Source organism: Lycium barbarum, chromosome 6 (genome assembly GCF_019175385.1).
Source record: "Lycium barbarum isolate Lr01 chromosome 6, ASM1917538v2, whole genome shotgun sequence".
NCBI lineage: Eukaryota > Viridiplantae > Streptophyta > Magnoliopsida > Solanales > Solanaceae > Lycium > Lycium barbarum.
In genome coordinates this window covers 117596416-117612289 of record NC_083342.1, presented here as the reverse complement: position 1 = coordinate 117612289, position 15874 = coordinate 117596416, and the positions used below count along the sequence as shown (strand labels likewise).

The 15874-nt window shown below is 37.9% G+C and overlaps 1 protein-coding gene across 1 annotated transcript; it reads left to right on the top strand.

Moving 5' to 3' along the window:
- The first annotated feature begins 851 nt into the window (after nucleotides 1-851).
- LOC132644483 (uncharacterized) lies at nucleotides 852-14339 on the top strand. Its single transcript, XM_060361076.1, has 4 exons — nucleotides 852-942; nucleotides 11477-13451; nucleotides 13576-13750; nucleotides 14238-14339. Exons 1-4 carry the CDS (start codon nucleotides 852-854, stop codon nucleotides 14337-14339), a joined length of 2343 nt encoding a protein of 780 aa, XP_060217059.1.
- The last annotated feature ends 1535 nt before the right edge of the window (nucleotides 14340-15874 follow it).

The following is a 15874-nucleotide window of genomic DNA, read 5'->3' as shown; positions in this document are numbered from 1 at the left end:
GGATGATAAGCTTACCTGGTTTCCTCCGTGCATGCCCTTATTAATGAGGCACTGCCAAGGAATTCCAGCCATCTTTGTCTTATCCGAGTCCGAAATGAGAGGCCTCAGATAGCTTGCTACTCCCACAGGACGGGACAAAAAGTTGCAATCCTCGGGGACATTGACCAAGGCCGACCTTGTCCTTCTCGGTTCCACGCTAGGGGCCGAAAATACACCTATTAAGATATCCCTTGCACCAGTTTTGGTGGCCCGGTTAGCTGCCCTCGTGGCCCGAGGGATAGGGAGATGTCCGAAATCGGCAACTTCCCCGGTTGCAGGTAGGGTATCCGAGAACATGTCATTGAGGCAATCAGACCTCGGCACAGTAGGAGAAGTTAAAGCAGCCCCAACGGTCTCGGTAGAAGCAGGTGCCACGGATGTTACAGCAGGGTCACCACCGAGCAGTGGGCTGGTATCCATTGGAGCCTTGGTATCAGGGGCCGACTCTGCTCTTTGTTTGGATTCAACAGTGGAAGCTAGCCCAAATTTTTAAGCTTTGTAGGGGAGTCTCTTCAGATGAAGCGTCACCTGAAATGTCAACGAATTCAATTGACCTTAGAGGAGTTGGAAAAAGAACTTCTTCCCCACCTGTGTGCAGAGCCGGAGCGGAAGGTCCTTCCTCGGCAGTAGGAAAGGGAGGAATGATGGCTTCCTCCTCCGGAACGGAAGCGACGGAGGGGCCCTCACCGACCCTTCGAATAAGAAAGTTGGGCTCTAATTCATCCCTCAGAGTCCGAACAATTCTACTTGCCCTTTTCTTTGGTTTCTGCCCTTTGTCCGAGGGCTTTCTTCGTGTCTTACCGACAGCAGCAATGAGCCGAGATGACCCTGCCGTATCAAATTCAGGAACCGGTGCAGCAGGCTCGGCTGCTGGTTCCGGTCTTGGCTCTACCAAGCCTTTGGGTAAACCTGAATACTGATGTGCCGTGAAATTACGGGATATTCGATGCTAATTTCTTAAGATTTTGTAACTCTTCAAGCACTTTTGTTGTTACTTTTTGTGTATTTATGTCGTTTTGTAGGATAAGATGCCCGGAGAGAATAACGGAGCAAAACGGAGCAAAAACCAGCTGAAATGAACCAGAACATCACCTGCGAATCGCAGGTGTTGCAGCATCTATTGACAGAGATGTCAAAAGAAAGCAAGACAGTGGTGCAACAAATGCGACACCACATGCGAGTCGCATGTGGTATATGCGAGTCGCATCTTATGCCGCAGATGCTGCACCACAGCTGATTGAAGATGCAGCACTTGCGATTATTTGGTGCAACCTGTGACTCCCAGGTTGCACATGCGACACCAAGTGTGATTCGCACCAGATGCGCAGGGGTATTTTTGTCCTGATTTTGCTCCCGTTTTGGCACTTCTATAAATAGAATGCTAGGGTTTGTAAAACTCATCTTTGGCCATTTCATACAAGTTTTTGAGACTAGGTTTCTACACCACACTTTGGGAATGAAGATTTGAAGATTTGGTTGAGCATTTCTTAAACCTTTAATTCATTTCTTCAATTCCTTGCTTTGTATTGTATATCTAAGTGTGTAGTATTTATTTTCTTCACTTGAATCTTGTTTATGGAAATATTCTATGATTAAAGTGTTGGATGAAACTCTTGTTTTACTTATGTATTGAATGACTTTTATTGCTTTGAAGTGGGTCTTTGTCGATTTAATTAATCTTGTTCTTTAATGTTTCTTAAGGGATTAGCTAACCCTAAGACTCGCCCATTTACTTTGATTGAGCTCGGAAGAGGAAATCTAGGTTGGAAAAGATAAATTAACAAGAATTTGGGTCATTAAACCCATCTAATAACTTGAGCTAGGAATAGGAAAGTTACTTGAGATTAAACTGGTTGTGCTTGATATCACACTCTAAGGCTTGGAAAGCTTAGAGTGAAATTCATTGATTTGGTTGGAAGACTTTCAATGAGATTTTAGAAACCATTATCTATTAACATAAACCTGCTCTTAGTTGTAAAATCATAAACTACATTGGATCGTTACTTGAGAGTTTCTTGTATCCATGCTTGTGGCCATTGATTATTTTATTCGCTTTCTAGATTAGTTTACATTTTTGCATTAGTTATAATTTTCTTAAAATCAAAATATTATCAAGTGTTTGGCTTAGCGTAGAAAGTAATAATTCCTTACTTGTTCAAATCGCCTAGTATATTGTTCCCTGTGGGATCGACCCCGACTCATAGTTGGGTAAATTATATTGCATATGATCGTGTACACTTTCTCTTTGAGGAGTGGATTTGGATGTTATCAATTTTGGCGCCGTTGCCGAGAACAATTTGGCGTATTTGAGTTAGTTTGGGATTTAAGCTTGCTTGCTTTGGTCCAAACTTGTGAATATTTGTGTTGTTGTTTCGTTGCTTTATTTGATTTTTATATATAAAAAAAGGCATCATATAATGAAAATTGGTCAGATGGTAGTTGTTCATACTTTGATGACCCATGTCCATATTGTGGAGGACCCCACTTTTGGAAAGATTGTGAAAATTTTCCCGGGAGAGAGATGTGTGCACCGTCTCAATCCTATGATGGGAATATTTGTAATATATGTGGTGGTGAAGGTGGACATTGGGGTGATTGTCCCAATTATTTTGCTCCCCCTCCCCCAAGTTGTTCTAACGAAAATGCTAGTTGTGCTTTTGAGTTTAATAGGGACAATGACATGACAAGTGAAGGACAAAGTACCGGATATGAAGGCATCATGACAATGCTCCAAACATACTTAGATCAGGAAGCTAAAATGGAGGAAGAGCGAAAACTCGTCCAACAATCCATTTTAGAAAATGGAGAAGCTATGAAAAGAATGAATGATTCATTAGAAGATGCAAAATCCTCAATTGTCATGGAAGTGTCTACTCCTCAAAATGAATTGGTTGAAGCAGAGATTTCAAATTTGAAAGATGAGCCCGAAAATTCTTGTGTCCACAACGAAAGTTGTGAAAGTGAAGAAGTGGTTCAACTTGAAGAAGAAATCTCCAATTATCAAAAAGAAGAAGTTGAAATTTTGAAAAGCATAATGGGAGGAATGAAAACTATGGGCAAGTCTTGACCAAATTATGGGAAGAAGTTCAACATGGAGATGATGAAACTATCCAAAAGGTATATCTCACAATGGATGGATTTTTACAAGAGTTGGACGACTCTCGCAACGAAGAAAAACTTGACAAGATGGAAATTTTGAGCCAAGATTGGCTAATGAATCAAGCTCAACAACTTGAAGCCTATGGGGATCACCGTGAAGACATTTCACGGATGATGGAAGAATTTCTAAAAATGCATTGAGCAAAGTCAAGAAGTGAAGCTACTTGAAATTGCTATCCAAAAATTGAAGGCCGAATTGAATGCAAAGATTGAGGCTTGTGATGCTCAATATCAAAAGGCCATGGATTGTAGTTTTGATTTGGTTTCCAATGAAGAAGAGGTCAAGATTGATTTTCAAGAGCTAATGATGAATTGCCAACCGGCCAATCCAAAAATAACGCAAGATGCCGAGATTGAAGAAATGATACTAGAGTTGCATAAAAAAGTTCATGAAATGGTTTTTGAAGACTCTAGTTCATTTGTGGGCGAGGATGTCAAAAATGGAGCGAATTTGAAAATGGACGCCTTAGACCACATTCCAACCATTTTTCAACATTATGCTTGGTTAGTGAAATGGAAGTTGAACTAACCGAGCCTATGGAGAATCTTGGAGATGAAGAAGAAAGAGTTTTCATTTTGAAGTTTGCTATGCCAAGAAGACAAAATGGCATGCCTCACTTACGGGCCAAGAAGTGCAAAATGCGACACCTGAGATTTGGCCTCTTGCTTTCCTACCACCGCCTCATGAGCATCACCGGAATCTTGATTCAAAGTTGGGGCGCAAATTCATATCTTCCAAATGGAGAGAAAAGTGGTAAAGGTAACCGTCGTGCCGCGATGTTAACTTAAACGCTTGGTGGGAGGCAACCCATCGTTTTAAATTTTTTTTTATCGTCTTTGAAATTTTATTTTTTTAGAATAATTTTTTTTATTGTTTTTGACTAATCTGCAAAGTTTCAGAATTTTTGGAATTATTTTGAGCAGGTCGGGTTTTCAAAGCAGCCCTAAACCAACAGGTGCTGACAGTACAAAAAAACAATCAGGTAACATCACCTGCGAACCGCAAGTCATGCCTGCGAGTCGCAGGTGCTAACCAAAAAAAAAAAAAAATTGCCCTCAAACTATTTTATGTTTTGTTTTGATTATGTGCAGTGTCCTTGTTTGTAGTTGAGGGTGGCATGAGGTAGCATATTATATTTTGGTTATGTTTGATTTGTGCCCCTGCCGGGCTTTTGGTCTTATGTATGGATATTGTGTGCCCTTGTCGGGTTGGTTTTGTGACTGTTGGTGTGGCTGTGGATAAACGATGTTGCAAATGGAACTTGCTCAAATTTTTGAAGATTTTGTTTTGTTGGCGTGTTGTGGATTAGTCACTTTTATTATTTTATTTTCTTTCTTAGCTTCTTTCATTAGGCTTGTAGTTTAGGTGTAGGTACTCCTTTGAGGAAAAATGTGGAAACTCTTGGCTTGTTTGGTACTAATAGAGTTAGTCTCTTGCATGTGAAATTGAAATGCGAATACCCCTCCAAATTGTTTTGTGGAAGTTAAAAATCAAGGTGCATAGGAAAGAATGATCTTTGTGACAACTTTTTGGCTCATTTGGTGACTTTTTACCTACTAGTTGTGTTTACTTTGGATTATGAGATATTGCACTAGTTGTTCTTGCTTAGGAAGTGAAATTGATCCATCATAACTAGTTCATATGCCATGTGTGGTGAGTGTTTGTTGGATAATTCTTGTGTTTACTTTTATCATCTAGAACTTGCCTGGTTAGTCTTTCAATGCTAATTTTGATTATGTTGGTTGGAGAGATGACCTTGGGCTATCTTTGTGATTTTTGAAAAAGTCTCTTTAGCCTTTCTAGCCTACCATTGCATAAATAATATCACTAGTAACCCCATTTGAGCCTATGACCTTTTCTTTGATTGACACATTACAAGCCTTTACCCTTTTTGATGAAAAGTCTCTCTTTTGAACCTTTCCCTCCTTGAACATGAAATTGTGAATTTGAGGCCAAAAGCCTAAGTTGGGGGTGTTAGTGTTTCTTGAAAAGTGGTGAAGGTTGGTGTTGTGGAAAAGTCAAAAGAAAGGAAGAAAATTTGAAAAATACAAAAAGGTTGCAAACTTTTTGTGCCAAAAAAATAATAATTTAGAAATCAAGAAAATGGTTGCCCAAAAAGAAGTTGGAATAATTGGGGAAACTAGTATGCAAAGGAAGGAGTGATGTTTTGAAATGAAGAGGAAAGTGGACGAAAGGTTTTGTGTAGTGTTCAAGGAGGGCGTAGTCACTTGTATCCCAAATACTTATCCTACCCTTGCCTATGCCTACATTACAAGCTTAAAAAGTCCCTATGTGATCTCCAACCGAATGTTCTTGAGTTAGTGATGATTCAAAATAAGGGCAAGCTTATGGTGTGATATTTGTTAGCACTAGAATTTCTTTGTTGAGTGTGAGTGATTTTGTGTATTTGTCCCTTGCGTTGTTATTGTGAATATAGTGATTTTGGGACTTTCTTTCTTGTGAAGGCATATGGATTACGATAGATTGGTGATGTTGAAAAATTCCAAGTTGAGTCAAATGAGCATATCTAGTAAGCTAGTGGTTTTGAGTGTTGTCGCTTGATTGTTTTGAAACTCCATTGCATTCTTGAAATTGTATTTTGAAATGAGGCAGTTATTTGGTTGAAGTTTCACATGCTTGTAGCCTAATTATTTGTACCAATCAAAGTCATGTTTTTGTGCTTAAAGTGGATCCTCATTGAGATTTTTGTTTTGTTTTGCTTGAGGACAAGCAAAGACATTAAGTTGGGGGTGTTGATGTGCCGTGAAATTACGGGATATTCGATGCTAATTTCTTAAGATTTTGTAACTCTTCAAGCACTTTTATTGTTACTTTTTGTGTATTTATGTCATTTTATAGGATAAGATGCCCGAAGAGCATAGCGGAGCAAAAACCAGCTGAAATGAACCAGAATATCACCTGCGAATCTCATGTACTGCATGCGAGTTGCAGGTGTTGCAGCATCTATTGACAGAGATGGCAAAAGAAAGCAAGACAGTGGTGCAACACATGCGACACCACATGCGAGTCGCATCTTATGCCGCAGATGCTGCACCACAGCTGATTGAAGATGCAGCACCTGCGATGATTTGGTGCAACCTGCGACTCGCAGGTTGCACATGCGACACCAAGTGCGATTCGCACCAGATGCGCAGGGGTATATTTGTCCAGATTTTGCTCCCGTTTTGGCCCTTCTATAAATAGAATGCTTGGGTTTGTAAAACTCATCTTTGGCCATTTCATACAAGTTTTGGAGACTAGGTTCCTACACCACACTTTGGGAATGAAGATTCGAAGATTTGGTTGAGCATTTCTTAAACCTTTAATTCATTTCTTCAATTCCTTGCTTTGTATTGTATATCTAAGTGTGTAGTATTTATTTTCTTCACTTGAATCTTGTTTATGGAAATATTCTATGATTAAAGTGTTGGATGAAACTCTTGTTTTGCTTACGTATTGAATGACTTTTATTGCTTTGAAGTGGGTCTTTGTTGATTTAATTAATCTTGTTCTTTAATGTTTCTTAAGGGATTAGCTAACCCTAAGACTCGCCCATTTACTTTGATTGAGCTCGGAAGAGGAAATCTAGGTTGGAAAAGATTAATTAACAAGAATTTGGGTCATTAAACCCATCTAATAACTTGAGCTTGGAATAGGAAAGTTACTTGAGATTCAATTGGTTGTGCTTGATATCACACTCTAAGGCTTGGAAAAGCTTAGAGTGAAATTCATTGATTTGGTTGGAAGACTTTCAATGAGATTTTAGAAACCATTATCTATTAACATAAACCCGCTCTTAGTTGTAAAATCATAAACTACATTGGATCGTTACTTGAGAGTTCCTTGTATCCATGCTTGTGGCCATTGATTATTTTATTCGCTTTCTAGATTATTTTACATTTTTGCATTAGTTATAATTTTCTTAAAATCAAAATATTATCAAGTGTTTGGCTTAAGGTAGAAAGTGATAATTCCTTACTTGTTTAAACCGCCTAGTATATTGTTCCCTGTGGGATCGACCCCGACTCATAGTTGGGTAAATTATATTGCATACGACCGTGTACACTTTCTCTTTGACGAGTGAATTTGGACGTTATCAAATACCGAAGGGGTTATAAAAAGAAAAGGAAAAAAGAGAGGATGCAATATATATCAAGGAGAGGAGAGGATTACTTTGATTTTGGGCAACCCATCGGCCAAGCGATAGGTCCTCCCATGTCTGTTGTTCATGAGTATGTTGACCGATAATTGCTCCAACCCATTCGGTCATGTTTCAGACGGTCGGAGGTATCCATGCTTCGGCTGATAAACAGAAAAAAGGGGAGAAATCACATGTATTCAAGGGAGCAAGTGTTGACAAAGTGTGGAGGAAGAATGATTATAGAAGGGAGAACTGAGAAACTTATGCCTGTCGTTCCACCTCTTCAAAAAGGGCATGTACTCGACCAGAATAATGTCCGCGGTTCTTACCCAGACATAGTGTTCCAACCACCCTCGATCTCTGTCCTCGTTGAGTTTGGAAAAGATCGGGTTCCGACCTCACTTTGCGAGCTTTATCACGCCCCCTCGGAAGAGTCGCGGGGAATATAACCGGATGAAGTGCGCCATTGTGAACTCCCTTTTTACGTTATTGGCTAGTCACCGGAGGCAGGCCACGGTCCTCCAGATAATCGGCCCAATTTGGGCCAAAGTCACATTGTACGTCCGGCACATCTCCAAAATAACCGGGTCGATTGGAGGGTTGAGTTTGAGCGTAAATGGATAGGTGTAAACGTATAGAAAACCTTCTCTATGATCGGTAATAGACTCGTCGGGCCCAGGGGTGAACACTTGCACTGGATGGTTATCCTATCCGCAGTCGGCCCGGATCTGGTCAAGTTTATCCTCATTAATAGACGAAGGGTATCGCCTTACGTCGAAACCCCTATCAGCAACCGGGGATGGTTTCTCGACGTCAAATTCTTTGTTGTAGTTGGGTTTGGACGGCACTATGTCCAAGGAAGTTGGTTAGACGAAGGTTTTTCCCTAGGGTTGTGAGGTTGGCCCGGCTCCCTGAGAAGAAACCGAGGGAACGTCCTGGGAGGTAGTTTCGGTGTTGGTAGACATTTGGAAGATGTGAAAAAGAGGATTTGAGAATTTGAAGTAGGAAACGAAACAGTTGGAGGAAATATAAGAAAGATTGAAAAAGCAGTTGAAGAATGCAAAATGACGAGAGAAAAAGGTAACAAATGAGCACTTTCGAAAAAAAAATAGCAAATGAAGAAGTTGACAAGTTGGTTGCTGATGATCAAATGAGCAAGAAATGAAGTGGAGAAACGATCAGATGAGTAGAAAAATGAAGTGAAGAAGTGAAAATGGTGAAGGAATGAAAATGGAAAGTGAAGTGGTTAAGGGCCTTATATAGGCATGAGAACTGCAGCGATTACAGAGAACAGCCAATCGGGGGGGGGGGGGGGGGGGGGCGACAAGTGTCCCACAATTAATGAGACATGATATGAAGCGACGTGCGTTACGGCGGTTCCCGAGATCGGCCATTCGGGACGAGACACGTGGCCGATGTCAGAGGGACATGACATAATTGTTCCCACCAAAATTAAAAGATAAGAACGAGCTTATGAAACCACCGATTTTGTGACTTATCCACTTCCCGTTACTCCGGTAAAACTACTGTCCGGAAAGTGTGGGGACTATCTGTATACGGAAAAAACTGGGTATATGCAAGACCGGTGAGACCGGGGGCCGAGGGTAGGACCAAATGAGCGCGAGTATGTTCTGTCTTTTCTTCAGACAGGGGGGATTTGCACCGAAGGCGGCTGACCCGAGATGAGAGAAGTGTATCCGTTGATCCGGCGTCACCGAACCAAACTCAACGTGGCCGTTAGTTTGATTTCTCCAAGTCAAGTTTACGTGGACGTTAGTCCGGTTTCTACATGTCCGAACTTATCGTGGCCGTTGGTCTGGTTTACCAGTTGCGGTACTGCCACGCGTCAAGACCGTTCTATCATCTAGTACTGACAACCGTACGGGTGTCAGACCGTCCGGTACTACCTTATCCTTTTAGGGTTTCTTTATTTTAAAAGGCTTTGTATTGTATTCAAGGCCCATGAGGCAAACCTATAAATCGAGGACATTTCCTTACTTTTAGGGGTTGCTTTTGAGTTCTAGAACATTGTAATAGAAAAAATATTTTGAAGCGCTCTCTCTCTCTCTCTCTCTCTCATTTTAGTCCAGATTTGAAGTATACTTTGGCTCGTTCATCCACTCAATACAATATATATATATATATATACACACACACTTAGCTCAATCACCAATATCAATATATTTCTCCTAGACGGAAACTTACATATCTATATATATTATTACTAATAAGTCCATATCAATTTCATATCAACCGAATAGTAGATTAAAATTCATCCACATATCCTATACCTTCACTTACAAATTCAATTGTTACCGAAATTCGGGGTAAACAATAATTGCAAACAATGTTTTTCTTGAGGAAAGAAATTTTTCATCAAAAGTGGTCATCATGAAAGAGCTTTTTGCATGAGTAGAAACATTCATTTTACAAATATTCCAACTTTTATTCCAAATGATTTGCACTAATCATATCTACATGTTCTAATCGGTCTTTAATACTAAAAAATATAGCATAAAACACAAACGTTATATCACATATGCTTCTCCTCGCACATTAATTACCATATATATGTTACATGCGTATTTTTATAAACAACCAAACACAAGCAAATGATCAAGAAAACACGCCTTTTTGATGTAAAGCACATTCCACAAAGTACATTCTTTCAGGAAAATTAATGTTTTTCTCCGTACAAAGTGCAGAGGAAAAACAATGTTTTGGACGTGCCACAACTACAAAAACTATCTTAGTCTTGACAAAAATTATATAAGGAGATCCCAAATACCCATTTTACAATCAACAGGGGCGGACCCACATGGTCTCAAGTGGATTCATATGAACCCACTTGTCAAAAAATTACAGTGTATATATATGTATATTTATTCAGTTTGTGAAAAAATAGAATGATATATTTAATATTTGACTCCACTTCAGCCAACTGCAGTGCTCAGCGCAGTGGCAAGTGGGTTCAAAAATTTCTCAATGGTCCCGAGTTCGAAACCCAACTACAACAAATCAGAGACCTTTTTATCTTTTAGTCATTTAAAATTAAAATTCCACCAGTCAAAACCTACTGTGCTAATTTAACCACACAAGTAATAATATTATGTCATCCACTGAGCACAGCAATCGTCCCTTACGGCTTACTCCTTTTCCTTTTATTTTTTTATTTTTTGTCAATTTCTAATATAATATAATAGAATTAAAATACAAAAAGGACCCAAATCTCAATCTAAAAGGATACTGCAAATTGAAACCCCCAAATCTCAAGTTCATCATCTCTCAAGTCTCAGCCGAAGCAAATTTGATCGTCAAGTTCGGCTCTTGCATGAACACAACACCAAGCATCAGATCAAGTTTGCCTCTTTGTCCTTTACTCTGTACTTCCATATAAATAAAATTATTGTGGCTGTTTTTTATTTCTTCCCTTGAGAAAAACCCTACCACTTAAAATTGAAGAAAATTGATTTTGTGATTTTGGGATTTTGGATGCTAAATATAAGCATGTAATGGAAGGAATAGGTAGAATGAAAACAAGGTTTTCATAATAAAATAGTTCTCAAGCATGATGCCATTTTTTCTACAGTTATAATAAAACTCTATAATAGAATAGAAGAGTTAATGATAATGAACATTTTTCCTATGTCTTAGCTTTTTGTTGCTGCCCTCTCTATTCTGTTATATTATTGTTCTAACTTCGAATTAGAATTTTAATTTTGTAATCCAGTTTCAAAGTCCAATGAAGAGATATTTCTCTACGGTATCGTCCAAGTTTCCACAACCAAGTTCATCCGCTCAAAATGTTCCTCGTGTGGAAGAAAACTTGAACCAGTTAGAAGAAAATCATCATTCTACTAAAAAACAAAAGCAAGGAGTAGATTAGGATTCTCTACCAGCAGATCCAAATAAAAGAATACCCATTTTGGACTATCATCCAGATGAACGTGATGAGATTAGACGAGCATATATCCAAAGGGGTCCTCATCAACCTCGACTTCCTAGGTTTCCTCAAACAGATTTTTACGGATATAAACGTCGTTTTAATCGTAAATGGTATAAAAAATATCATGATTGGTTGGAGTATAGTGTGATAGAAGATGCTGCTTATTGTTTGTGTTGTTATTTATTTAAAGATGAAAGCATTCATCAAGGTGGAGGCGAAGCATTTTCAAGTATAGGGTTCAAGAGTTGGCACAAAAAGAAAAGATTAGACACGCACGTTGGTGAGTTGAACAGTGATCACAACCAAGCAAAGAAGAAGTGTGAAGATCTAATGCGACAAGAACAGTCAATTCAAGTTGCGTTTGTAAAGCCGGATAATAAAGCTAAGCTTGAGCACAAAATTCGTTTAAAGGCTTCAATTGAGGTGGTGAGACTCCTCTTGAATCAAGGATTGGCATTTCGTGGACATCGTGAAGATGAATCATCATTAAACAAGGGTAACTTTCTTGAAATTCTTTCATGGTATGCGAAGCGATGTGATAAAATTAGTGATCTTGTGTTGAAGAAGGCTCCAAAAAACAATCAGTTGACTTCTCATAAAATTCAAAAAGATATTATCACCGCATGTAAGTTGGAAACAATTAAAGCTATTATGGAGGACCTAAATGGTGACTATTTCTCATTGCTAGTTGACGAATCTTGTGATGTGTCACGTAAGGAGCAAATGGCAATTGTTTTGCGATATGTTGATAGATGGGGATCTGTGGTGGAACGCTTTATTGGGATTGTTCATGTTCGTAATACTAGTGCTCTATGTTTAAAAGAAGCAATTGTTAACTACCTTGCTCAACATTCTTTGAGTTTATCTAATATACGTGGACAATGCTATGATGGAGCAAGCAATATGCAAAGGCGTCTAAGTGGCCTTAAAATTTTGATTCAACAGGAAAGTAGATCAGCTCATGCGATTCATTGTTTTGCTCATCAACTTCAATTGACTCTTGTCGGGGTATCTAAAAAATGTCTTCCAGTTGGAGAACTTGTATTGTTGGTTTCTAATGTCTTAAATGTAGTAGGAGGTTCTTTTAAACGCATGGATGAACTTCGAGAATCTCAAGCAGAAAAATTTCAAGAGGCACTAGATATGGGCGAGGTTGAAACTGGTAAGGGCTTGAATCAAGAGCTTGGTCTTGCTAGAGCTGCTGATACTCGTTGGGGTTCACACTACAAATCATTTAAGAACTTCATTAGTATGTCTGGCTCTATTACTGATGTTCTTGATACTATTGTTGTTGATTCCGAATGTGTTGAAGATAGTTGTAAGGCAACAGGATATCTTAGAGTTTGTCAAACATTTGAAATTGCATTCATATTGCACTTAATGAGAGATATTTTGGCGATTACAAATGAGCTTAATGAATCCTTACAAAAGAAGGAACAAGATATTGCAAATGCCATGTTACTTGTTAAAGTGGCGAAGAAACAATTGCAAGATCTGAGAGAGGAAGGATGGGATCCACTTATCGAGAATGTGTCCGCATTTTGTGTCAAGTATGATATCTTGATACCTAATTTTGATGAGTTCTATATTAATTTTGGAAGATCTCAACGCAAAGTTGCAGAGCATACTTTCTCACATCACTATCATGTCGATATATTTTTTAAGATTATTGATTGGCAACTTCAAGAACTCAATGATCGTTTTAATGAGGAGAGAACAGATTTGCTTATTGGAGTTGCTTGCTTGAATCCAGTTGACTCAGTTTCTAGTTTTGACATCAATAAAATATTGAGAATGGCTGAATTATATCCTGATGATTTTGGTGAAGATATAATGGTTACTCTGAAAAATCAGCTTGAGACTTATATCGTTGATGTCCGTGATGTTGATGAAAGGTTCTCCAACTTGAAAGGTCTTGGTGGTCTTTCTAAAGAGCTAGTTAAGGCAAAGAAACATTTAAATTATCCCTTTGTGTTTCGCCTTGTAAAATTTGCATTGCTCCTACCGGTCGCCACCGCTACAGTTGAAAGAGCTTTTTCGGCGATGAAGTTGATAAAGAGTGAATTGCGAAATCGAATGGATGACGACTTCATGAGCGGTTGTATGGTGCCTTATGTAGAAAAAAATATATTTAAGACTGTTTCTGATGAGAGTATTATGAATAGGTTTCAAAAAATGAAAACTCGTAGAGTACAATTATAATAATATATTTTAATTAATCAAACTTTATTTTGGTACTACTATCAATCTTATGGTCAAGAATTTGGAATTCTCTGTAACTTTCTATAGCTATCTGTTTGGAAGTGGAGAGCCTGCTAATAATTCTCAGGCTACTTGCAACCAGGAAAAGGCTTCAACTAATGATCGTGCCCCAAAGCCAGCTGCTTCAACTACAATGGAGGCATCCTATTTGATGGACAAACAAGGAAGGAAGAATCTGCTGCTCATAAGCTTTACTAGAATGGTATGTCATTTTTACTTTTTTAGTCCTTGATGGAGTTTGTTACGTGAAAATACAATACAACTTGGTGAACTGCACACATCTTTTTAGATTGATCTATCATGACTTATTCGCTTCCGTTGTTTTTTTTTTTTTTTTTTTGCATTGATTTGAATTGCTTGTCCTTGTGCCGAGGGTCTACCGCAAAATAATATCTCTACCTCCCATTTGAATGTTTTTGTCCACTCTATTTTTTTCATATATTGAACCCGCTTAGTAAAAATCCCGGGTCCGCCACTGACAACCAATGTAGGACAAACTCAACACCTTCCCCCGCACTCAGGTAACATAATATGGGGCCGCAACATTTGGTAAACCGGTATTAAGATTAATATGATTCTAATACTATGAAAAAAATGGATGTTGGACTTAACTCACCTCTTGGGTCAAAGTGTAACATGGTTGATAAATCACTGAATCTCTGTTAATTAAAGCTGACCTTTGATTATAGGAAAACGTTTTGACTTTTTCGGGAACTATAAAACTTGTTCAGCAACTTGCTTTAAAAATTAGTAGCTCTATGATTGTTAGAGAACACACATCTGATAATTAAAAAAGAGTATACCAAAAAACCTTGATGATTATATAGTTTTCAATTTGTTCTTTTATATGGCGATGACTCAGCCTTGGAATTTAAAAGTTCATTTAATAATTGGAATCTGTCAAAACATAACATGTGCAATGAATAGTACAGATTCCATAAGATTATGATTTTCTATTGTTTCCTCAATATCGCAAGAGCTACCGGGGTAACTGGGCTGAGAGGCTTCAGGGGTCCAACTAGCGGGCTAACTGGGCTGGACCAAAAAGTTTCAGTTCTAATAATGATTAAAAAATTTGTCAAAAAACAAAAAATGTTTAAAAATAGGACAAATAATCTTTATTCCACCATCTCTCTTTTTCCCCTATTTTATTTCTATTTTCTTATTCAATTATATTTTTTTTAAAAAATTATATTCAACCAACGGGTTGAGTTGGGTTGATCTAGCAGGTCAACCCTATTTTAACTACTTCTGATCATTAAAATAACATTTTTTTAACGTAAGGAAGCGCTGTATAAATAGGTGGAGGAGAGGGATGATACCATTTTGCAATAGAAATCTTTTCGTGTGCAATAAAAAAGTATTATGGTTGAATTTAAGATTGTTGAACTTGCCTCTTATTCTTTTTCGAGAGACATTTTGGTGAAGACAAAGTGGATTTAAGAGGATAATTTAAACTTATAACGTTTTATATTGTAAGATTCAAAATTAAGTCGATCAAATTTGCTTGGATTAATGCGTAGTTATTATTATTTTTTCAACAATTTCAGAATTTCAGTGTCTTCACACTAGCTGGGGGGAATCATAGTAGTAATATAATTGCCCTGTTGAACTACTTTTTGCCGTAAAACAGCCGTTGACAATGACTTGCTTGAGCCTTGAGTTTGACATCTTCAATCTCTTTCATCACAATCAATCAATTATATTATCCTTATTGTGTCACATGTGAGAATTCATAAACTAATTAATGAAGTGTTTTTGTTTACAAAACACTGAAATTGACATGTCACTAAGGTTTAAGATGGTAGTGAACATGATTATGTGCCCGGGGATTCCTTTTGTCTTAAGGATTAGATAAAGAACATTTTCAGTTTTCTTCTTTCCATATTATACAAAAGTAACTTCTCTAATATCCTTTCCTTTTCGTTTTTCGTCTTTTGATGACGATGGATCGAAGATTCGAAGTTAGGAGTACCGTCCCTTTCTAAATTAATTCAACAGTTCTATTGGGTGTCAAGCACATTGTCTTGGGTGGTTACATAAAAGAGAATATATTTTCTAACCTAGTATCGTTCAGCGATTAATAAATTGATTGAGTGATTAGCCAATCATTTAAAAAGAAGCAGCGTAGCATATGCAAAATAATTAAATAAATTATGTAACATATATATAGAAATTCTAAGATAGGAATAGGAGGATGACTTTTGGATTTTGTATTTTGTAAATAAACTTATTCACTTAGGCTTTCACCTCTTGTAATAGTGGAGATAATATTGACCCCTACCTTGATATTATAATTGAATCAAGGTGATATAATAAAGAAGAA

Coding starts and splice junctions, on each gene's coding strand:
- LOC132644483 (XM_060361076.1), top strand. CDS start 852: ATGAGCCGAGATGACCCTGCCGTATCAAATTCAGGAACCGGTGCAGCA. Junction 943..11,476: donor TGGCTCTACCAAGCCTTTGG/GTAAACCTGAAT, acceptor ATTTATTTAAAG/ATGAAAGCATTCATCAAGGT. Junction 13,452..13,575: donor GATGAGAGTATTATGAATAG/GTTTCAAAAAAT, acceptor AACTTTCTATAG/CTATCTGTTTGGAAGTGGAG.